Consider the following 22,516-nt stretch of genomic DNA (forward strand, 5'->3'; position numbering starts at 1 on the left):
AAAATTTTTAGAGCTTGCTCTGAACTTTTCTGTCGCTTCCAGTGGCTCCGTCGCAGTTTGGCGAAGCGAAGCGCCTGTCCAGAGTCTCTTTTTTGTCGAAGCCTCTCGCTGCAGAAACAGGTGCAAAATGGCCAAATCGTGAGTTTTTCTGCAATTGAGGGTTCTGATTGATCTTGCTGATTTTTTTCGTGCAGAAAAAATGCGCTGGCCGTGGCGTCCAAGGCCATTGACCCCACGCTCGATGCTCTGTTCGCATCCAGTGTAAGCATTCTTCCTTTTCGATTCGATCAGAGCAACAATTAACGTACTTGTTAGGCTGGCCCTGTAACTGTTCCCTCACAACCTCGAGTAGGAGCACCGCCAGTGAAGAAGAGCTCAAGCGCCGCCAAATCAAACGAAGAAGACGGCGACGACCAGGGCGACGATGAGGTGCTCTCTGAAATCAGCGAGGAGTTGGACTATGGCGACGATGACGAAGAAGAAGCAGGCGATGACAGTGCCGAGGATGAAGATGGCCAAGACGGCAATGATGGGGATGCCATGTCGGTGACAATGGAGGCGGCTGAGACAGAAGAGAAAATCAACGGCCTCGAAGAAGCCAAGCCGAAGCGCGAGAGAAAACGTAAGAGAAAGCAGGACAACGACGACCTTGAAGGGAAATATCTGGCCAAGCTTGCAGATGATGAGGCTGAACCATCTGGCAAGCGCCTGAAGGGAGGTGAAGAGGATGCCCAGGATGGCGCCAAAGAGGACGGTGAGGACGAGGTGCCCGTCCACGAGTCCCTCACGCAAGAAAGCAAGCAATCCGAGGTTGAGAAGGCTGCTCGGACTGTTTTCCTGGGCAATGTTGCCACAGAGGCCATTTCATCCAAGTCAGCCAAGAAAGAGCTGATGAAGCATCTCTCTTCAGTCCTCGACAAGGATGCCTCGCCGCCGCAAAAGGTAGAGTCTCTGCGCTTCCGGTCCGTGGCCTTTTCTACCGGCTCAATGCCCAAACGAGCGGCCTACATTACCAAAGCCTTGATGGATGCCACCACCAAATCCACAAACGCATATGCAGTCTTTTCAACTCCCGCGGCAGCTCGGAAAGTCGTCGCAGAGCTCAACGGAACTGAAATCCTTGGCCGTCACATCCGGGTGGACAGTGTTGCACACCCAAGCCCAATGAATCATCGCAACTGCGTATTTGTTGGAAACCTGGGCTTTGTCGACGACGAGACTGTTTTGAACAGAAAAGCCGACGGCGAGACCGTTGAAAAGAAGCGAAACAAGGTGCCTTCCGACATCGAAGAAGGCCTCTGGCGCACTTTTGGTACCCAAGGCAAGGTTGAGAACGTTCGTGTTGTGCGTGACTCCAAGACCAGAGTGGGCAAGGGATTTGCATACGTGCAGTTTTATGTAAGTTGTCCCTCTCGCATGGTGACGAGATTCTCTCTCACTTTCATGTGGCTGCCTTAAATCCCAGTGTCTTTTTTTTCCTTTCTTTCTTTGTTGCTGACTTAGCTTTCCAGGACGCCAATGATGTAGAGGCAGCTCTTCTTCTCAACGGGAAAAAGTTTCCCCCCATGCTTCCCCGTTCACTCCGTGTAACGAGGGCAAAGGATCCGCGCAAGACAGCTCAGGCTGTCGAACGGGCCAGGTCCAAGGCAGATGTGGCCGATGGCACTAGCCGCAGCACAAAGTACAAGCCCAAGGCAACTCCAGAGGAGCAGGCCGCCGCCGGACGAACCCGCAAATTGCTGGGTCGGTCTGCGGCTGCGAAACAGCGACGTCCCGGCAGGAGGTCGTTTGCATCGGCGGCAAAGGACGGTGAGGCGGCAGCAGACGGAATCAAGACTCCGGAGGCCATCATTTTCGAGGGCCGTAGAGCATCGTCCAAAGACGGGCTTCCCAAGGACCTCAAAATGGGCAAGAAAAATAAGAAGAAGGCGGGCAGGCCAATGAGACCGCAGAACCGCAGCGCTAAACGGGCTGCGGCATGGAAGAAGAAGTGAAGAAGGGAAAAATTCACTCGAGGCGAGCAAGAAGAGAAATCGACAAGACAATGCAAATTGAGAAAAAAGAGGAAATAGACAATCCTGGGGGTGCCGCTCTACTCCAGGTTAAGCAACGTGGGTGATGAGCGAAGTGAGTTGAGTTGATTCCCTGCTTTGCTTTGCTGGCCCTGGGGCTTGTAAGAGGCAGCACTTTGGTATAAGGTCCGAAGTATAATACGGGCCTGTTTTCTGTGGAAAGGCGAGTTGGCTTACTCATCACATGAGAGGGCAGGCGGGCCGTCTTTTCTAAAAAGTGTACATATCAAAAGTCGTTTTTTTTTTTTTTTTCACTGCGTTTCCCCTCCTCTTTTTGGGAGCCCTCTTTTAATCACTGCCTGCTGCCTGTTAGAGGGTACCACGTATTTTTATGTAAGTCATGGATGTCATTACCGCCAACTGCAGGGAAGACAAACAGGAGGAAATCATTGGCGTTTGGTAGAGGTAAAAATACATACATCATGCTGTTACAGGGTACCTCACCGAGTGCAACATGTAAACGCTGTGAAGAGTAACATGTATTGCCTTGAATTATTTGCCAGGTAGGTGCTTGAGTCTGTAGCAGGATAAAGGCTGAATATCGCCTCAAAAATTACGGTAATATTAGCATCCAACCTGTAAGAGTTGCACATAATAGCCCTGTATCGCCACTTTGTCAAACCGATGCCACGTCATTAGAGGCGGACTCGAAACGAAGCCCTGCATCCAATGACAAAACCTCAGTTGTCAGCATACATGCATACCGATCTGCTAAGGTATTATATGGAGGCAGCAGGCAGCCAAGTATAGCAACTCCAAATCCATAGACACACGCATTCAGTTTCTCTCCTCCATTTATCGATTTTCTCATAATACTAAGGTAAACTAAACTACTAAGTGTGTCCCTCCCTATATAGCCACTCCCAGGCCTTCCTCCTTTACAAAAAAATGGTGAATATCATTATGTACAACGAAAGAGAACTTTGGTAGGATTAGAGGTATCTTTTTTTCTTCTCGCATGCTTGCTCCCAAACGTACATTTCCAGCAAAAAAGAAAAAGCAAAAGACAAAAGAAACAGAAAGCAGAAGCAAAAGAGGGGAATGATGGGGGGCGGTCTCAATCTAATCAGACTCCAATACGACCAAATTTTTTCTTCTTCTCAAGCCAAAAACCTCCCATTAAAATAGCAAAAGCAATCTTTCCGTTCGTCCAATCATCGTGTTAAAGCGGTTCGTAGGCTTATTTTGTCCAGTTCGTCAATGAACCGCATCTAGTATTCCATGGCGGTATCATCACCGTCAAAGGAGTCGGCGGCAACCTCTTCGTAGTCCCTCTCCAGGGCAGCAAGGTCCTCTCGAGCTTCGGAAAACTCGCCCTCTTCCATGCCCTCACCGACATACCAGTGCACAAAAGCACGCTTGTTATGCATCAGATCGAAGTTGTAGTCCAGTCTTGACCAAGCCTCGGCGATGGCGGTGGTGTTGGAGAGCATAGAAACGGAACGTTTGACGGGAGCAAGGCCGCCCTCCGAAGCGGGAACACTCATGGGCTTCTGGTAGGTGATTCCGACCTTGAAGCCCGTAGGGCACCAGTCGACCATGTGGAAAGTGGACTTGGCCTTGATGGCGGCGACTGCAACGGTACAGTCTCGCGTCACCACGTCACCGCGGTACAGCAGAGCAACGGCCATGTATTTGCCATTCTGGGGGTTGCAGACGACCATCTGGTTGTTGGGCTCGAAACCTGGACAAACGTCAATATCTTGAATACCTACGTTAAAAGGCAATGGGGATGACTTACACTGGAAGGTCAGCTCCTGAATCTTGAAGCTCTCATGAGAGCTCTTCTTTGCAGAAACAACAGGGGCGTAGCTAATCAAAGGGTAGTGGATACGTGGGAAAGGAACAAGGTTGGTCTGGAACTCGTTCAAGTCGACATTGAGAGCGCCGTCAAATCGCAGAGACGAAGTAATAGAGCTGACAACTTGAGCAATGAGACGATTGAGATGGTCAAACGAAGGGCGGGAGATGTCGAGGTTTCTCCGGCAAATGTCATAGACTGCCTCGTTGTCCACTAGAAAAGTGCAGTCGGAGTTCTCGATGGTGCTATGGGTGGACAGGACTGCGTTGTAAGGTTCCACGACGGAAGAGGATGTCTGAGGAGCAGGGTAGACAGCAAACTCAAGCTTTGTCTTCTTGCCATACTCGGCGGCAAGGCGCTCGAGCATCAGGGCACCAAAGCCGGATCCAGTGCCGCCTCCAAACGAGTGGAACATGAGGAATCCCTGGAGCGAGTGACAGTTGTCTGCAACATCGCATCGTCAGCCCTCCATGTTGAACAAGCCGCCTCATCAACACTCACCAGTAACACGACGGATCCTATCCATGACAGTATCAATCATCTCCTTTCCGACAGTATAGTGACCACGGGCATAGTTGTTCGCCGCATCCTCCTTTCCGCTGATCAGCATCTCTGGGTGGAACAGCTGGCGATAGTCGCCCGTGCGAATCTCGTCGATGGGAGACGGATCCAAGTCGACAAAGAGAGATCGAGGCACATGCTTGCCGCCGGCGGTTTCGGTGAAGAAGGTATCGTAGGAGCCAGGATCATCGATATCCTTGGCGTTGGGATCTATGCGACCGTCATGGCCGAGGCCGTGCTCAAGACAGTAGCTATGCGACGACAAAATTAGCTATCACGTTTCAGATGCGCTTATAAATCCTTGCGCAACGATGGAGGGGCTCACGAACAGCTCCCAAGCTGCGTTACCGAGCTGAACACCGGCCTGGCCGACGTGAAGATGAATGATCTATATGTGTATCATGTTAGCGATGCTTGTTGCAGGGAAAATCGCATGGCGTGGTTGAGCGCAAGTGGACGCATCGTGAGCGCAAATCCACGAAAGTGGGATGATATCATAACTCGGCAGAAAAAAAAAGCAGAGAAAAAACACTCGTGCGCGCAACAATAGACTGACCTCTCCCCTCATTTTGAAAGAATGTTTCGACAACTAGCACTCAGTAGGACAAGAATCTGCAAACAAAAAGGTATCCAAATACTGGCGGACAAAGATCAGGCAAGAGGGAATTCGGCCTGGGCAGAAGGGGATCTGGTGATGGCTCGCCAGTGGAGTTTTTATAAAGGTATTTGGTGGGATTTTTCTTAGCGGGGGGCTTCTGGGTTCTTGATCATCACCAAGCTGCAGCTGCCAGGGACCGCTTATGCCGGGCTTGACGAGAGGTACCTGCATGCACAGCCGTTTGGCGCTGGCAGACGAGGTCCAGGCTGTTCCACGACGGATAAACACCCGCTAAAATAGCGCAAGCTGGGCAGAAGAAGAAGCTCGTGGGCTGCATGCTTTAGAATCTCGTCCCATGGCCCAAAGCGGCGAGAAACATGGTGTAAGTGGCGGCCCCCCTAAAGTAAACAGCACATCAACCCAAAAAGAAAAGTAAACCGGGGCTGGAGGCGTTGCTGACAATTTGGTCTCGGATAGCAGGAGATGGGCTTATTGCTGCAGAAATGCTGGAAACTCCCGTCCGATCCATACCGCGGCGTAGGCATCGACATTCTCGAGGGACGTTTTGTGACTGCCTAGCTCTAGGTAACTACAATTCAGATGCAAGAGTCGAGATTCGGTGGGTCGTTGTCTTTTCTTCTTCTTCCGAGGCTACCCGCAGCGGTTCGTTTATATGAGGTTTCATCAGTAGTAATCATCTATCAGCCGAGCTTTTGGTTGTTTGTTGATTGCCGAACTGCCGACGCGAGCACTGGATGGATGGCGTTGGATTATGATATAAACTGAGCTGGAAATAAAAATACTAGCACGCGAGCACTACCTTAACCCATGTCTGACAGTCCCGAACAGATGGAACCGCTAAAGCTGATGCTAGGTGCCTACAAGCACGAGGAGCATGGATGCTCCAGGCATTGATGCATGGTTAGTCAGATCGCCGGCCCCATATTGTATTGGGGGCAAATGCTAGAAGCGCTAGTTTTGCCTCAATGGCATCTGGTTTCTTAGCAGTTGTGATGTTTAGAGACAAATGCCTTTGTGTTGCTGCGGGTAATAGTTGAACCTTGATGATAGATATTATGGTACACACACTCATATTTACGACGAGTCATTATTACCTAGTACTTACATATTGACTCAACTGTTCAAGCGCCTTTGATGCTGCCTAGCCATGACCCCTAAACTCCATTCATCTCCTCCACTCTCCTTCTTTTGTAGCCCCTTTCTCTAATCTACTACCCACGCTCAAATCCATGCTTAATAACTGCTGGAGGCGATATCACGCTGTTCCCTTCCATACCTATCCACACCATATCACCTCGTAAATACAATCAAAACGTACAAAGTCGACTGGCTGACTTGCTCTCTTTTTTTTTCTGCTCGCAAATGTGGTATCATAACTAGCCCTTCTGAGAGAGACCCAAACAAGATTAAATGATTTTAAACTCCCCAAAAAGGGTGAAACAAGAAAACAAAACACTGGGTTTACCCCTCACGAGGCTCATCCCTACTTTCATCTCCAGAGGCCCTTTCCAGCTCGTCAATGCGTCGCTGAATCGCGGCCTTTTGCGCCATCAGAACCTGGATCTGGCCATCTCGGGCCACGGTCGCATCCTCGCCGTCGTTATCTGCGACGCTGCTGGTTTCGGTGGTAAAATCGTATGCGGGAGGCGGCTCGGCACTGCGTTCACGAGCCCGTTGATGCGAGCCCAGTGGCGGCGAGCTGGCGTACATTTGCCCCTGTGTCCTCTGTACAACGCCGAGCTCGTGCGACGTGCCGCTTTGGTGACCCTTTTTTCTTCGGTCTCGCCTCCACAGATAGATTAAAATAGCCGCTCCAATGCTGAACAAGCCGAATAGTGTCACGCCAACCCCGATCCCAATCTTGGCGCTCATCGATAGTCCGCGATCGTCTTCCCGCTCATCGTCGATATCATCCTCGTTTGTCAAGCCGAGGAGCGGCTTATCTTGCTCCCTAAAGAGCGCCCGAATGGTGTTGACTGCAATGGTGGCGCTGTAGAGTGTGGTGGTTGAGTTGGTCAACACATCGTATGTGGCAGCTGTATGATTGTATATAATGGGGACTGCCAGAACCGTAGGAACCTGGCGCTTGCAATGCCCGCCGGCATAAGAGTATTCGCTGCAGAAAAGTTTAGTCCAGCACCAAAAGCTGCAAAATCAAAAGCTCGCTCAACGTACGATGAACAGCACAGTGCTGTGGTAGTTGCCTCATCCTCATCCTGGTCAGTGTTTACCGCAAGAGACACAGTCGTCCATCCATAGGGGCACGTCGCAGGGCTGAACACGCCGGTGCGTCCATCGTAAAACATGCCGTCTGGATAGCAGGACAGAGTAGAAGCACCAGGAAGAGGTTCCAAATCCAGATACGCAATGGGTTCTGAGACTCCCGCCGGCAGGTCGCTATCATACACGTACGTCCATGTGCAGCTCATCGGCCGGTTCCAATGTGTTGTCAAGGGCGGATAAGGGTTGGCTGTGATATAGGAGGCGCCATTGCTACCGCTCCCCGTGATGGAAGCCGATGTGGTTGGCGGCGGTGCCGTCGGCGCAGAACCTGGAACGATGGAAGTCGTCGTGAATGAAAATGAAGCCGACGCCGTGAGAGACATAGTGCCAAAGAGACACTACTTGTACTCGGATACTCCACCCGTGATGGGATAAGGGAGGGTGGTGCGATCGACAGAGCAGAGTTGCAGAGTCAGCACCCAGCCGGCAGTGCGTGCCGCAGAGGGACTGGTAATTGGTCGTGGAGCGTCGATGTCCCCGGACCTGCGCATGCACGATTGGAAATCTCGTATCCTTATCGAGGGCGTTGAGAGTTTGGTTGGCGAGAGCAGAGGGCAAAAAGGGCAGATTAGATTAGAGGCCGCGGCAAGGGACCAAGAATGGACGAGGGAGTCTCTTGAATCGACACGGCAAAGCGGACAAGGGCGAGTGCAGGCTGCAAGGGCGGATGGATGAGAAGAAACGGAAACCTTTAATGGCTCTGGCCTGGAGTATAGAGGACGGAGATGGTTTGACAAAACGGACGCGAAGCTTTTTGATCATGAGGCTGCCAAGAGACGGGTAGGTTCCGGAAGATGGAGACAAAGACAAGGACAACAGCTAGCGGTCGTGTCGTCTCAGCTTTGCTTTGCGGCTCTGGCTCTGGCTCTGGCTCTTGCAGGGACGCTCCCAAGCCTCCATCACCATTGGCGACGACTCTGCAGCAGAGACTCTTGTCCTTCCCACACCCCCCGTTTTCTGGGGGTCATGGGGAGAGAGAAAATGCCCCAAGGTACCAGGTTGACAAACAGACTTCGTAATGGGCGTTGGCGAAACTGGTGCCGAGACTTTGCCAAGCCGACCGCCGTCCAGCGGTGCAGGTCTCGGCGTTGCTTACTTTTTACTTGCAAGAATTGGCCGCAAAACGCATCTGGGGCAAAAAAGAAAGAGAGTCTGGAACCTGCGACTAGTTGTTGTCTAGCCTCGGTTCAGAGTGGGAAAAGAAAAAAAGAGAGAGAAGACGAAAAAGAAAAGGACAAAGAGGCAAAGGAGGGAATACCGAACAAGGGAAAAAGAGCGGTCATTGTCGGCCGCGTCGACGGTATCAGTGCCAAGAGAAAAAGCGGCAGTTAGTTGTGGATGTGAGAAATGAAGACACAGACGTGATGAGAAGCACCCGCAACGGAGTTATGAGTGGGGTTTCGCTTCCAACCAAAAAGCCAAAAAAATAGAAGAGAAAAAAAAAGGGAAAAATGAGACGAATAAGGAAAACAATAACCGACTGTCCAGTAGCAGCCGTCAGAAGAACAGATGGAAAGATGCCGAGGGAGGGCATATCAAGTGATGCAGACGCAGCCAGGGGGGCGGTTTAGGTTGCTTGGAGGATGATGCCAAATTCTCTTGGCGGGCTAATTCCCAATGCTAGGTTGCTAGTAGCATGCGAATTAGCGCTGGGCTGAGGAGAGGTGATGGGATCTACAAAGAACAAATATGCTGTCCCAAGGATGCCCAGTGCTTCCCATCTTGGCATCATGTAAAGGCAGCCTATGGAGTATGTACTCGTACATACAATGCTTGGTAGCATATTGACGACCCACCCGCTCTCCTCAGGTCTTCTTCCAAGGGCGCTCTCATTGATTAACATCGGCGACCGGTACCAAGAACAAGATCCGTGTGCCTTTGCCGCGTGTACTCATATGGTCGGTACTCGTTGTGTCATGGCACCGAGCGATGTGGTTTATGCAAACACGAGAAACGCCTTGGGCCCGAGGCTCGGGCTGCATTTCGCACCGTGGTTTGTCGTCGCCATATTTTTGTGGTGTAACTCGTAACACGCAACTTTCGCCAACAGGTGCCTATACTGGTGCAGCTATGGCGCGCCCTTTTGCCCCAGCCCCGAGCAACATGAGAAGCCGTCGAAGCTTCTAAGCAGAATTCAGTTACACGGGGTAGCGAACCCATCGCATACATACGAAGCGGTGCGACAATATGCCCGCTTTCAGCTCTATCCCGGCTCCGCAATACGGAGGGCCAAACAAAGAGCCGGCGTTAGTATTGAGTCTAAAAAGAAAAACGGGGAGCCGACCCGGAAATTCTATGTTCCAGTTCAGATGCATTCCGCCACAGTCCAACGAACACACCAGCCACACCGAGATAAATTTCTAGCGCCACAAAAAAATCGCCTACCCACCAAAAGCCCACCAAAAACTTTCGCTCGTCGCCAAAGTCACCTGACGTGGAGATCAAAGGGCACGAAAACCCTACTGCCAGAAATTAGTAGTGCCGCATTCCGCCCAACCCTCCCGCCCTTCCCAAACGACTCCATCACGGTCATCATATTCGCTCGTCGATACCCTGCGCGTCGATAGGCGAATCCTTGAATCAACACACAACCGCGATCATGGCTGACGAATACGTACGTTTTTATCTGCTCCTCTCCTCGTCTTCAAGCTTCAGGAGATCACCCGGTGGGATGGAAAGAGACAACAAAACAAAAACGAGGGTGGAAAAAAAAAAAAAGAGAATGATGCACTCGGCTATTGCGACACAATTGACTTTTGGACGGAAATATTCATTTTTGAAAAAGGAACATGGGCGCTGACGTTTTTATCTTTGATATAGAACGCCGAGGAGGCCGCTGAGATCAAGAAGAGAAGAACCTTCCGCAAGTTCTCTTACCGAGGAATCGACCTTGACAAGTACGTTCCATCCTTCATCCATCCTCCATGACGACCGCAACATCAATTCGAATTTTTGTGTGGAAGCAACAAAAAACCTGGGAAAACAATGGCGCTGACATGCACAAACCTTACAGCCTCCTCGACCTCTCCTCTGACCAGCTCCGAGATGTCGTCCACGCCCGTGCCCGCAGAAGGATCAACCGCGGCCTGAAGCGCCGCCCCATGGGCCTCATCAAGAAGCTCCGAAAGGCCAAGCAGGAGGCCAAGCCCAACGAGAAGCCCGACCTCGTCAAGACCCACCTCCGAGACATGATTGTCGTCCCCGAGATGATTGGAAGCGTCATTGGTATCTACTCCGGCAAGGAGTTCAACCAGGTCGAGATCAAGCCTGAAATGGTTGGCCACTACCTGGGTGAATTCTCTATCTCATAGTACGTCGCCGTGAATTTTCTTGCGCCCAGAGAAATGCGCATCTCCCTTGTTCATGTTTGTTTTACTGACGCCCCCCACAGCAAGCCTGTCAAGCACGGTCGACCTGGTATCGGTGCCACTCACTCTTCTCGTTTCATTCCCCTCAAATAAGAAGGTTGTGGTCTTGGGTGGTTTCTGCATTCACGGACATTTTTGGGCGAAAAGGACTGGTTTTAGTAGACGGAGGAAAGCCGCTACTGAAGTTGTTGATGGCAATGATTTCTATGATAGTACAATGAGAAACATTGTTCATTGTTCATTGTTCACGCTTTCAAAAAAGTCATCATACGGAGTAGATGCTGCTGATACATAACAAAAAAACCATTTCCAGCGTCGCTTCAACCATGATGCGCTTTTGCATATATCTTCATTGGTGCTTGTCCCCCCGTCAGCCCCGCTTCCGTCTCCAAGGGGTCACAGTGAGTGTCATCTTTCTTGAGTCGTTAGAGTTGGCATGTCCAGACTCTGCGTCATCTCATGCTTTTGCGGAGTGAGGCCCACCGAGCCGAAGCCCATCGCTGAAATGAATTATGAGTCTCGGGTGAGTTGGCTTCGCCTACCGGGGTTACCGTCTCTATTAGAGCCTTAGGATCTCTTGTAGTCTTCCCGTCTCTTGAGGCTGCGACAGTCGCTGGATGCACGGTGCTTTGTGAGATACCAACAGCATCTTCTGGAGCCTCAGTCGTTGCTGAATCCACGATGTCTCCTGTGACAGGAACAGGCTGAGGCTGAGTCGAAATAGGCTCCGGCTCGGGCTCACTCTGATATGACCAAACTCCGTGAGCCCGGCGACGTATCCCCTGCCAGAATTGTCTAAAGCGAGATGTCTCCCCATCCCGAGCGCCGCAGACGGCACAACCAAACGTATTGCCCGAAGGTCTGTTATAGTTGATGAATATTTCCTGGCCCTTCCTCACATTCCTGACAAGTCTGACGGTGATCCTGTCCGGTGCCTCTGCTTGGATCCAGAATTCAGCATTGGCGCACTTGTCACACGCGTGGTTTATGTGAGACGCAAAGGGGTAGATGTTTATCCTGTTTCGCTGGGGATTGCTGAAAGCGTACTCCAAAACGAAGCAGAGAAATTTTTTGGCCTCATGTGGCGTGAGCTCTAGCGTTCCCAATGGCATATATTGTATCTGGGGGAAGTGATCCTTGAACCACCTTTGGTCCAGCACCGCGAGCCAGCGCCAACGATCAACAACTGCCCTCCTCCATTCGGGGTCATCTGCCTGCGATGGATGAAGACAGCTGAAGATTGCTCCCTCACGCAGGATTCTGTGACCTGCTGGAAAGCTCTGAGTAGTAAAAACGCCACGTCCACGTGAAGTCCTCGTGTGCTTGATTTTGACGGCAAGTGAATTGGACACGTATGGGAGATAAAAATTGGCTCCAGTCGCCTGGTTAGTTGGTCCGCTACCCTCTGGGCGAGCCGCGTGAACGATTCGTATCCCCTGATTTTTCAAGCTGTTTTGCCCGTGCACATTGGAAGAGTGAGCAGGAGGGCCTCGACTTGGCTTCACCTGTAATCTGATGTTTTCCAAGGGACGGGTGGCCATGAAGCTCTCTGATTGAGACATGATGGGACGTGGGACGGACGGTTGACAGCGTAAACGACTGATATTGAACACAGAGAGTGAAAAGATTAAGTGAAAACGAAGGCAGGGATATACTGCATAAAATCTGGGTAGTATACTGAAAGAATGTCTCTGACGAAAGAATGTAATATTGCGGCTGTCTGAGGGAGATATGAGAAGAAGAGGAGGAGGAAGAGGAAGAGGAAGAACGAAAAGAAAACATGCTGGTTCATCCGCAAAACTCTTGAGGCTGTCTTTCTTTCCCATTTGCGAGGTTCGTCCTGCCTACACAAGGCGAACGAGTCTGTCGGTCGTGGCTGATGCATGACCGAGGAGCACAGTGGGGGAAAGACGTCTGGTGGAAATTGTGTGGGATCATGGTCATCTCCTACGGGCTTATGAGAGAGAAAGAAGGAAAGGTTGCTCCAAAGGCTGCTCTTAAGGAAGAGCTGGAAGAGGCGCACGTGATATTGAACTTGAGATAATCTGCAGCCGGCACTGCAGCGGCTTTGAAGGAAGTAAGTACTGATGTAGATGATCAAGGTTAATTGGTAGCTAAACGTAGAGAAAGAATATGCATCCACGGATAACAATTTTTAACGCTCGTCTGCTTCAATAATCCTAGATAGTTTAGTAACATTTGGGCGTTAGCAGATGCCTTGCTTCTCAGTGGCTTCACCAACTACAAGGGATTGCTACTATGAGTTGTAAGCAGCAGCACTGATCCCTAATCCGTAGCACCTGCGCATTGCGCTACCTTCATGCCAGGGTACATCCGGCAACTTGAATCAACATCACGCATCGAACTGGCCCCAATGTGTTGCAAACTTTGTTCTATAAATTGGATATACTGTAGCAACTGCAACTACTCTGCCTTGGCGGCGGCCAGCTTAGCTGCCTTCTTCTCCTCCATCTTCAGGTGTTGCTGTCGGTAGTGTTCCACAGCATGGTCAATGTTGGCGAGGTGGCCGGCCTGGATGTTTCGCGCGGCGTGGGATTGGAGAGCTCTGTGTGTTCGGATTGGTTAGCCAAAAGCGCAAATCCCTCGTTCCCTCATGTAAAAAAGCAAACGTACTCGGGGTATGCAACGTCGACAAATCGGTGCTTGTTGGAGCCGTTCTCGAACAGATTTCTGTCATAGCCGGCCTGCTCCATGGCCTTTGTGTGCAGAGTGTTGACGACCTCCCAGTCCTCGGCCTTTGATCGGTACTTGTTGAGCAGGGCGGATGGCGTCCAGTTGTCGCTCTCCGCGGGGCGGAACTGGTAGACTAGGACGGTGCCCAGGAAAGCGCCCAGGGCAATAACGGATCCGGCCTATAGAAGCTTGAAGTCAGCCTTTTGCGTCTTCGTCTTTCGTTGCGTGCCGAGCAGTTATTGCTAACCCCAAAGGACTCGTTGACCGGAGCGGGCGAGTGGTGGCCGTGGGACTCAGAGGCGTAGGTTCGGGTTGTCCGCTGCAGCTGGCGGGCGGCGCAGACTGCCCTTGATCGTGCGGCGAACATTCTGGCGGCGCTGGTGGTCGTCAATTGGAGATGGTCGTCGCAGAGGTAAAACGGGCGTTGAGATTGACCGAGTGAAGTCGTCGCCAGATGTGGGTTGCGGATGACATAATGCGGTTTGGGCCAATTAGATGGGAGCAATTATTCCCCGCCATCGAAAGCTCCCGTTCACGTCCAAAATCTACAGCCCATGTACAGTGATCTAAGGTGGTGGCAGTACCCTAGAGCAGCACTTTTGGATAGCAATTCTAGCTTGCACGAGTTATTCAGCTCTGGATCGGTCACCAATCATGGGTTATTTCTTCATGATGTTACTGTATTTCATCTTTCAGCCAACCAGCTGACCTTGAGAAAGCCACAATGAGACAAATTTCCTCTACGGGGATGGTCCTTGAGCAGTGATGCATCGTCGGGCTTATTGTAATCAATATTGCCTGCATTGAAGAAATCCCATGGCGGACCGACGACTGTATAGCTGCGAGTGAATCTGCACTGTGACGGCATCAAACATGGTATTAGAGACTTTATTTGTCCAACCGACACATTCAGGGATTCGTAGTGTGACTGTTGCTGCCCCTAGTGGCGCCGGACTGTCCACCAGATTGTTGACCGGTTCGTCTATATGCCTCTTCGTATTGGGTGTTTATGATACGGATGTTGCCCGAAGCTCGAGTTGCTACCTGAGATGGGAAGGTTGGGTTGTTGGGAAATGTCATTCTGCAACCGGTGAGGATGATGGATGGTGTAATGGAGAATTCTATTAGCCATCAAGCCTTAAGGATGCCATCTCGCGATGGTGTGTGTGCGTATAGCTGACATGAAGCAATGATTGTTACATGTATGCGTGTGCCTTGAATTAGAGCTAAGCAGGCAAGTGATTTCCGTCACTTTTTTGTCCTTCCAAAGCAAAGCACTCATGCAAGCTTGAATCTTGTTTGCCATGTAATATCCCGTCTGCCCCCCTGCTTTGCGTTTAGGCCTTTGTCTAGCTGCATGAGCCTTTTGGCGACTACGGCGCTTTTTCAGCCTCCCGCCTGAAGCTGAAGCGGTTATCATATGCATCAGCACGGGTGCTGCTACCAAGAGATTTAGCGCGACATGCTGCTGGAAATAAGAATCAATTGGAAGAAAAACGAAAATACAGATTCAGTTGTTGGGTCCTGGAGTTATACTTGGGCTGGCTTGGTATTCATGCGATATAGTTGAGAGGCATGATTATTGGCTTTTGGTAGTATCACCTGAGGTACATGCTCCATCACTTGGAAGCACAACTGTTGCATGGATTGATTAAAGCCACCAGCCACAAGGATCAAATAGAATCCAGCAGAACATTCAAGGCACATGTACCGATACCGATTCACCCAACAAGCACATTACGCCGGTACAGGCAATTCGTATTCTCGCTGGACATATTTGTATGTAACTTACCTACCTTATAGGTACAGAGGTGGCACCCATAAGCACTGGAAGCTATCTTATCGCTTACTGCCAACCTAAGTTGAAGCGAAAAGGGGAAAGGACAGCGAGAATCCGCCCTTGTCCAATTCCACCTCTTACATCTCGCAGAGCTCAGGCTTAGCACAATTTGATCTCGCAGCCACCGTACGGGACTGGGACTGTGCTTGTGCGAGCCCATTGATGGGATCCGACGTCGCAGGGTCAGCATCCGCTTCACAGTCACAGACACAAGCTACCACCGCTCGCTAATGGCGGAAGACCCCTAAAAAGCAGCTCGACAACACGAGGCAAAGGCCATCTCGGCTGGTCTAGCCATACACCAGCCATCGTCATGTCCGTAGAGAAGGCGTCCAGAGAAGCTGTCGTCTCCGCCCCCCTGTGCAGGCACATGCATAGAAAACACGCCAAAGGTTGATCGGTGTGGGGGAAACCAACACGAGTTCCACCTCGGTGAGAGCTCTGGACGATGCCATAGGCTGCTATAATGACGGCCTGCGTTGGGTTCATTTGCCTTTGCTGGGATTATATGCAGGCTCCAAAAGCTCCTTGCCCTGTGGTTTGCCGTTTCTGAGATTCCCGAATCCCGGGAGCTAGCCCTGGCTCACTTGCCTCGAAGCTACGGGATACTGACACCACCAGCTGCCACCCTACTGCTGATCAATGTGACGTCTCGTTTGACCGGCCCGAGCATTTCTCACAAACATGGCGAGTGAATCCCGACTTCTTGGGCTGAGGTCATGTCTCGTAACATGGTTACTCGGGCGCAAAACCTCAAGCAGCGGGCTATACCGTCGGGTTTGCTGGCGGCAGCCCCTCTTGGGCAATGAATGATATCGCTTCTTCGGCATCCGGCTTCCATGTCCAACTTGCCTTTGGCTCACCACAAAGCAGTCAACTGGTAGCTGCATATGCTACCCACAGCGGAGACGCACGATACAAACATTGCCACGGGGATAGATGTGGTTGAGAGGCGGGAAGCGGTCATGATGATATGGCGTCTCGCAGCTCCAGCTCCATACCTGGACTCTTGCGCCATGACAGTTGCCACCATCAGCTATGCCCGGAAAGCTGCAGCGCGGTAGGACCCCCGGCCAAGAGGCTCTACTAATCCCAGAGCGCCGGTAGAACTCCTGTTGTCACGAAAACGTGCGGTGCCCTTGGCCGCTGCACCTTGCCGGGTCTCTCCTTCATCGGAAGTAAGCTAAACTCTGTTCCTGCATGGTAACACACAGTCGGGTTGCAGCTCCGTAATCATCAATGATGTGTCACATATATTCAGGCGTCTATCCTTGAATATGATGTGATGTATGTGATTCAGACCCGAGTATAATATGCGGACGATATCCTGTGTCTCCCAATGCCCCTATCATCCTTGGATTGACTCTGTTTGAGCGACCAACGGGCTGCCCAGAGTACCCTCCCCCTTCCGTTTGCTCCCATCTCAGCATCTTATCGCGACGTTGACTGGCCTACCGGAGTCAGCTGTGATCAACGGCCGCTGGCACGGCACGGCACGGCACGGCGCGAGCCACTCGGTGCTTGAAGTGCCTGATACCAAGGAGATTCGTGTTCATTCACTCACTGTCCATGTTTGCCCATATATGAGTGTCTCCTCCCATCTACGGGAAACACAGTCCAGCATGGCATCTCTGGCGCTGCCTGCAAGCAACCCTAGGACATCTTCGTCAATACTTGCACCGTTTTCCGACTCTATCCACGCGTGGATCGCTTCTCCCATAAGCTCGAACGAGATGGGATCCTTTTATGATGTTATCTGTCGATGCAACAAGTTTGAAGAGGCGAAGAGCGCTGCCATGTGGGAGTTTGCCGTTTTGGACAACTCTGTTCCGGTTGGATATATGCTTCCTGAACACGTCGCCGAAATTAGATGGGAGAATACAAGCTTCCATGTCTCCAAGTCCAGGCGCAAGATACACCTGGATCCGGTCGTCAAGCCGGGCGATGACGTTGTCGAGATATGCCGCCGCGAATTCATAGCACTATGCGAGAACAACATCGACAACCTCAACGGCTGCTTCAGAAAGTGGCTCAAGAAAAGATCAGATTTCCATCCAATCCGCGGCCTTGATGTAAAGCTGGCTGGATTGGTGATTCCTTCGCCTGCCAGAGGAATCTTTGGTATTGTCACGACGGGTGTTCACATGAACATGTTTACCATCAGGAACGGCAGGATTCATGTATGGGTTTCGAAGCGCTCTCAAAACGTCACGTATGCCAGAAAGCTCGATCAATTGGTTGCGGGAGCGATGGACCCAGCAGACAACATGGAACCTCTGGTGACGCTCAGGCGTGAAGCCATGGAAGAAGCAGGGCTTTTGGTCGATACTGCCACGAACATGGTGACTTGGAACAGCACCTATGTCGGCAAAGTCACGGCCGAATCAATGATTTCATTCTATGACCAAAAAGACCATATTGCCGGAAATGAAGAGGGCCACGTTGAACCGGGGATCCGATACACCTATGACCTGGAGGTTGGCCCCGATTTTGTCCCGTATCCTCAGGAGCCGGAGTCCATTGATGGGTTTATCCTGAAGCCCGTGGAAGAAGTGAAGAGGGACCTGAAGAATGCCGAATGGAAGCCGAACTGCGGACTTGTCATGCTGGACTTCTTACTCCGGAAGGGCGAGGTTAGAGAGGGAGATGATGAGAATTTCGGACTGTTGAGACGCGGCCTTGCCCGGAAATTGCCATTTTACAACCTGTGAAACTTTTCGCTTGAGATTTGCTGGATGAATTCCGGGAGGTGGATCGTGGTACCTTTTAAGATTGAGAGTATGCTGAAGGTATCTTGCGACTCTTTTCGTTTTGTTGTGGAATCTACGGCCGGTGTATTTTTAACGCGCAGTTTCTGCTTGCTGCTAACTCGCTGGTAGTAATGAAGCTTCCCTTTGGCCTGCAAACTGAATTCTTTTTGTTCATCTTGACCATCTGTGCATGCGCTGATGTTGGCAGTAGAGAGTATCCGAAGCGACGAGTGAGGCAGTTGGGTGTTTTACAAATGAGGAAGATGTGGATGGGAACAGTCGAGGTGCCATGGCAGAACAGAATAGTATTTGGCTTACAAAGGTTTGACGGAGCACAGGGTGAGTGAGTAAGTGAGTAATTGCGGCGCAAGGAAATTGGGACGCGGCACGATATTAAAAAAAAAATATCAACTCGAGTTTACTGATCATCAACTACTTTCTACTTTCTACGAGCGCGATTTTTGCATTTCTGAGGCCTGATATAAACACTTGCTATGTTGGAATTTTGCCTCCGTGATGGATGGATTGTCACCTAAGAGAATGAATGGACGAGTGATGCATGTGCTCGTATGGATCCCCTCACTGCCCGGGAGTATCCATCCATCTACACTACCTTATCGCGCAAGGATGGAGAAATTGTGGACATTCGGGATTTTAATTTTGTAATATCTGACAAGAGATGCGGGACATGGAGCAAGGGAGCCTTTGGGGACCAAATGAATGCGATGCGACGCTGCCTTTTGTTTCTCATCTCATGGTGAGTAGACAGACAGGCGTGTTTTCTCGTTTGTTTGAATGTAGGATGGGGAAAACCGTAACTACTGCAGAGTTACGAGGAGAGGGCTGGAGAACTAGCTGTTTTTCTTTCTTCGCTTGTCTCTACCTATGCTTCTTTTCTTCCTTTCTGTTTTCTTGGTGGGTGGCCTTTTTTAAGGCAAGGCATATTTTCACATAGTTGGCGGCGCTAGATAGAGATGAAGAAAGCCTCGACGGGTGATCTATCTTGGCCATTTCCCTCTTGTGTTTTTGCATCTGGCTTGGCTCTATCTCTGAACTAGTAGCTGCTTAATACTATTGACACTAAGCATTTGCTACCCGTTTGGCCGGCGCAAAATGGAGAAGATTGTGGGAGGAGAGAGACAAGGGCGGGAGCTCGTCTCGTCTCGTCCCGTTGGCTCAGCCTTGCAACTGGGGGTCCGTTTTCTTCTTCTCTGATTTGATTTTTGGCTGGGTGGGTTTTGATGTGGCTGCTACTTTTGCTAGTGCATGGATACTGGTGTTTATTTGTGCAAGGTGCATTTTTCTTGGAGCGTCGAGGCAGACTGGGGATCATGATGCATCTGAGGACAGGGTGCTAAGTGGTGAGAAAGAGGGCTTATGGGGAGAGAGAGGATTGCAGGGGATGAGATGAACGGGATAATGCTGGATATATTCTTTCTTTGAAAATACATGTTTCATTACTGTTGAGTTGCCTTGGAGGAGCACAAAGTCGTACAAGAGGCGCACAAATCGGTGGGCGCTTCTGGTCAAGGGTTGTAAATAAGTGAGAGAGCACAAAGTACGAGGACTAACACGCATATACTCACTCGTACGCAGTCACATTCAAATTCACACACGCACGGGCTGAGATTGAAATTTGCCCTGCTGTTGCTGCGGCTAAAAAAAGCAGCAATCCTGCTGCACCTTGTTGTCTCTCTCTTTTTTTTTCTCCGGCCATGTTAGTACACATGATATCGTACTATTCCTACCAGAGTGCTTTAGCGGTATGTAAGGGAGAGAGAGAGAGGGGCGTGGCTCGGCTGCAGCGTCGCACTGCGTCCAGCCGCAGTTGATGGCTTGACAGGGGGTCGGTTGGGGCCTGATTCATTCTGAACTGATTTTTTGGCATTATTGATTCTTGGTGAGATGTATGTAGAGGGGAGAGAGAGATAAAAGAGAGACACAGAGAGTGTGGCGAGTTGGTGTTTACTGTAGCTGAGAAGAAAGCCGTCCGTTCTCAGTCAATAGTTGATGGTGCTATCTACATAGACTCAACTTGTGCATGTCTTGGCTCAAGCGAGCTGAAAGAAGATTGAAAGGACGAGATTCCCGTGGCCCTCATGTCTGTCCGTCCCCCTTGTCCGAAACGCCTCGTGCTTATTATTCTTCCTCTGCAGCAGAGTAGATTAGCTTCTTACTGGACTGGTCAGTGATAGTACTCGTACATACATTAGCGAGAGGGATATGCAATGCACGTACAACAAACAAGTTCCTCCTAGTCGTACCGCTCGCTTTCTTTCTTTCTTGTTTCTCCTCTTTTTTTTGCTGTACTGTTCGATTCCTTTCAGCTCATCAAACCACGGGATCCACCACGGCGAATGAGACGCGGCTGCCATCCTGGGGCTGAAGTCGACTAGCAGTTTTTTAAGCATAGTTTGGTTTTTGCCTCTATTCCCACGGGCTGCGGGTGGCTCGCGGGCTAGGCTGGTCTTGGGATGGGGCCGGGCTGGAGAGAGACAAGGAACAGGGCATAGAGCTCAGGTTCAGTTCCGATGTTCTCTTGCTGTACAGTAGAGTACAGTAGCTTGGGATTTCGCCTCGTTCTTCGTATTTTAGATGGGGGGGAGTGAGGTTTGGGGTGTAAGTGCGTTTGTTGTACCTAGTGGTGCGAGGTCGTGAAGGAGCCGCATTGCGGAGGGGAGGGCGGTGCGAGAGCGAGTCTTTTTTCTCCTCCTTCTAGGGCCTTTTGTTTTATTCTTTTTCTTTTTATTCTGTCTGTTTCAGCATCTTTTCCATCTTTCTTCCTTTTGGGAGGATAGTCTGGGTAGAATTGTCGATCTTTGTTTCTTGGTGGTTTCCTCCCCCCCGATCTCGCTGTTCGTTCTTCTGCCGCTACTATACCCGTCGAGCTGAGTCGTAGTGTCTCAGGCTCTTCTACTTCTCTTCAAACTTCTTCAAACTTCTTCATCTTGTGTCTTTCGTTGAGTTTGGGGAGTAGAATATACACGATAAAAATAGAGGGCCTGGTTTCACCTCTCAACCTACAAGAATACGACTCTTTTCAAGACCATTCACGCATACTATCTTCACTGCACCAGTCCAATGCATTACAGCCCGGCAACTCTCCTCCTCCTGGGGGCAGTTGCCTCTACCGCTCGAGCAAGCAACGACAACCAGCCCGTACCCAAATCAGGTCTCCAAGAGTCATGGGCGTCACCAGCCAGAGAAACCGTCGCCGTCGGCCATGACAACGAACAGCAGGTCGCCCTGGGATGGTCTCCAAAACCAACTCAGGCGCCCAAGCCTTTGCTGGGCCGCATGATGATTCCCCGAGCAGATGATTTCACGATTGGACCCCAGACGTGCGGATTTGTTCCTGGGACTACTGGCAGTGAGTTGGGTTTAGTCCTGAGACTTGAGTTTGGGATGCTGACCGTTCGTAGATTCGTTCACGTGTATATCTGTTGGATTTACATGCACGCCTCAAGCCAACTTTGTCGGATGCTGCGAACCAAACAGCTCGTGCAGTCTCATCAAGACGACGTGCATCGACTACCAGGCGTCCAAGGGTGGTGCTTGCAACCTGCCCTCTGACTATCACACTCTCTGCTGGTAAGCTTCTCTCCTCCTCTCTCAGCATGAACCCCCCCTCTTTCACTTTGCTGCTGTGAATCCTCAACTGACATGATAACTCTTTTCTTTTTCACCAGTGGCACATCATCAGTCGGTGCCTGCTACACCTGGGTCGTCTCTACGTCCGGCTCGGGCGACGATTCAACCAGTCTGCATACCCTCTTCGACTGCTCTCCTCAAGCCGGCAGAGGCACACTCCTCACCGTCGACCCGGGTTGGTCGTTAACACACAGCTTCGGCTCAACGACAACCACAACTTCCACATCGACAACCGCAACAACGACAACTTCCACCCCTGAGCCCACCCACAAGAGCAGCAGCACCAACGTGGGCGCCATTGCCGGAGGAACAGTCGGAGGCGTCGCAGCCCTCGGCCTCGTCGGCCTCGCAGCGTTCCTCTTCATTCGCCGCCGTTATTCTCCTCGCAACGCTCCTCCAAACGCAACTCTAGGCGGCAATCCTAATCCTCAACCCGGAAACCCTCCCGCTGGAGCTACTTATCCCTCGGGCGTCCCGCCGGCTGGATATCCCGGCGGATATGCGCCCGTGCCGATGCAGTCGCCGCCGCAGGGCTACGATCCTCACATGAGCCAGTACGGTCAGCAGCAGGGCGCCTATCCGCAGCAGTACCAGCAGGGACAGCAGTACCCCCAGCAGCAGTATAACAACTATCCGGTCCAGACGAGCACTTCGCCGGTCTATACGACTCCTTCGCCGGGCGCTTTCAAGGAGGGTGACATGTCTCCTCAGCAGCAGGCGCCTCCTCCGACTGAGCTAGCTGCGGTGAACCCTGTTGGAGCGGAGAACAACAGAGCAGAGCTGGGTACGGGTAATTAGACGCGGATTTCCGGGGGTTTAGGGTATATCGAGAGTTTGGTTTTTTATGGTATGGGTGGGAATATGCAAGCCAATGTCA

General features: G+C 51.1%; 8 protein-coding genes across 8 annotated transcripts; 4 read left to right on the forward strand and 4 right to left on the reverse strand.

The window, feature by feature from the left end:
- Positions 1–127: 127 nt before the first annotated feature.
- T069G_05560 (RNA recognition motif domain-containing protein) lies at positions 128–1,994 on the forward strand (the record flags this gene model as incomplete). Its single annotated transcript, XM_056172770.1, has 5 exons — positions 128–138; positions 195–261; positions 316–1,243; positions 1,322–1,398; positions 1,512–1,994. 5 exons carry the CDS (start codon positions 128–130, stop codon positions 1,992–1,994), a joined length of 1,566 nt encoding a protein of 521 aa, XP_056029628.1.
- Positions 1,995–3,283: 1,289 nt separating this feature from the next.
- T069G_05561 (tubulin/FtsZ family, GTPase domain-containing protein) lies at positions 3,284–5,002 on the reverse strand (the record flags this gene model as incomplete). Its single annotated transcript, XM_056172771.1, has 5 exons — positions 3,284–3,756; positions 3,814–4,317; positions 4,375–4,685; positions 4,764–4,822; positions 4,991–5,002. 5 exons carry the CDS (start codon positions 5,000–5,002, stop codon positions 3,284–3,286), a joined length of 1,359 nt encoding a protein of 452 aa, XP_056029629.1.
- Positions 5,003–6,514: 1,512 nt separating this feature from the next.
- T069G_05562 (uncharacterized protein) lies at positions 6,515–7,659 on the reverse strand (the record flags this gene model as incomplete). The annotated part of the gene is made up of 2 exons (XM_056172772.1): positions 6,515–7,169; positions 7,229–7,659. The coding sequence occupies 2 exons, from the start codon at positions 7,657–7,659 to the stop codon at positions 6,515–6,517; spliced, it is 1,086 nt and encodes a 361-aa protein (XP_056029630.1).
- Positions 7,660–9,935: 2,276 nt separating this feature from the next.
- Positions 9,936–10,797, forward strand: T069G_05563 (ribosomal protein s19 domain-containing protein; the record flags this gene model as incomplete). The annotated part of the gene is made up of 4 exons (XM_056172773.1): positions 9,936–9,950; positions 10,157–10,233; positions 10,350–10,646; positions 10,728–10,797. 4 exons carry the CDS (start codon positions 9,936–9,938, stop codon positions 10,795–10,797), a joined length of 459 nt encoding a protein of 152 aa, XP_056029631.1.
- Positions 10,798–11,156: 359 nt separating this feature from the next.
- T069G_05564 (SET domain-containing protein) lies at positions 11,157–12,266 on the reverse strand (the record flags this gene model as incomplete). The annotated part of the gene is made up of 1 exon (XM_056172774.1): positions 11,157–12,266. The coding sequence occupies one exon, from the start codon at positions 12,264–12,266 to the stop codon at positions 11,157–11,159; it is 1,110 nt and encodes a 369-aa protein (XP_056029632.1).
- Positions 12,267–13,128: 862 nt separating this feature from the next.
- T069G_05565 (uncharacterized protein) lies at positions 13,129–13,765 on the reverse strand (the record flags this gene model as incomplete). Its single annotated transcript, XM_056172775.1, has 3 exons — positions 13,129–13,270; positions 13,339–13,577; positions 13,646–13,765. The coding sequence occupies 3 exons, from the start codon at positions 13,763–13,765 to the stop codon at positions 13,129–13,131; spliced, it is 501 nt and encodes a 166-aa protein (XP_056029633.1).
- Positions 13,766–16,860: 3,095 nt separating this feature from the next.
- On the forward strand, positions 16,861–17,949 carry T069G_05566 (uncharacterized protein; the record flags this gene model as incomplete). The annotated part of the gene is made up of 1 exon (XM_056172776.1): positions 16,861–17,949. The coding sequence occupies one exon, from the start codon at positions 16,861–16,863 to the stop codon at positions 17,947–17,949; it is 1,089 nt and encodes a 362-aa protein (XP_056029634.1).
- A 3,120-nt stretch (positions 17,950–21,069) lies between these two features.
- On the forward strand, positions 21,070–22,437 carry T069G_05567 (uncharacterized protein; the record flags this gene model as incomplete). The annotated part of the gene is made up of 3 exons (XM_056172777.1): positions 21,070–21,358; positions 21,411–21,579; positions 21,678–22,437. 3 exons carry the CDS (start codon positions 21,070–21,072, stop codon positions 22,435–22,437), a joined length of 1,218 nt encoding a protein of 405 aa, XP_056029635.1.
- Positions 22,438–22,516: the final 79 nt, after the last annotated feature.

Source organism: Trichoderma breve, chromosome 3, assembly GCF_028502605.1.
Source record: "Trichoderma breve strain T069 chromosome 3, whole genome shotgun sequence".
NCBI classification, from domain to species: Eukaryota; Fungi; Ascomycota; class Sordariomycetes; order Hypocreales; family Hypocreaceae; genus Trichoderma; species Trichoderma breve.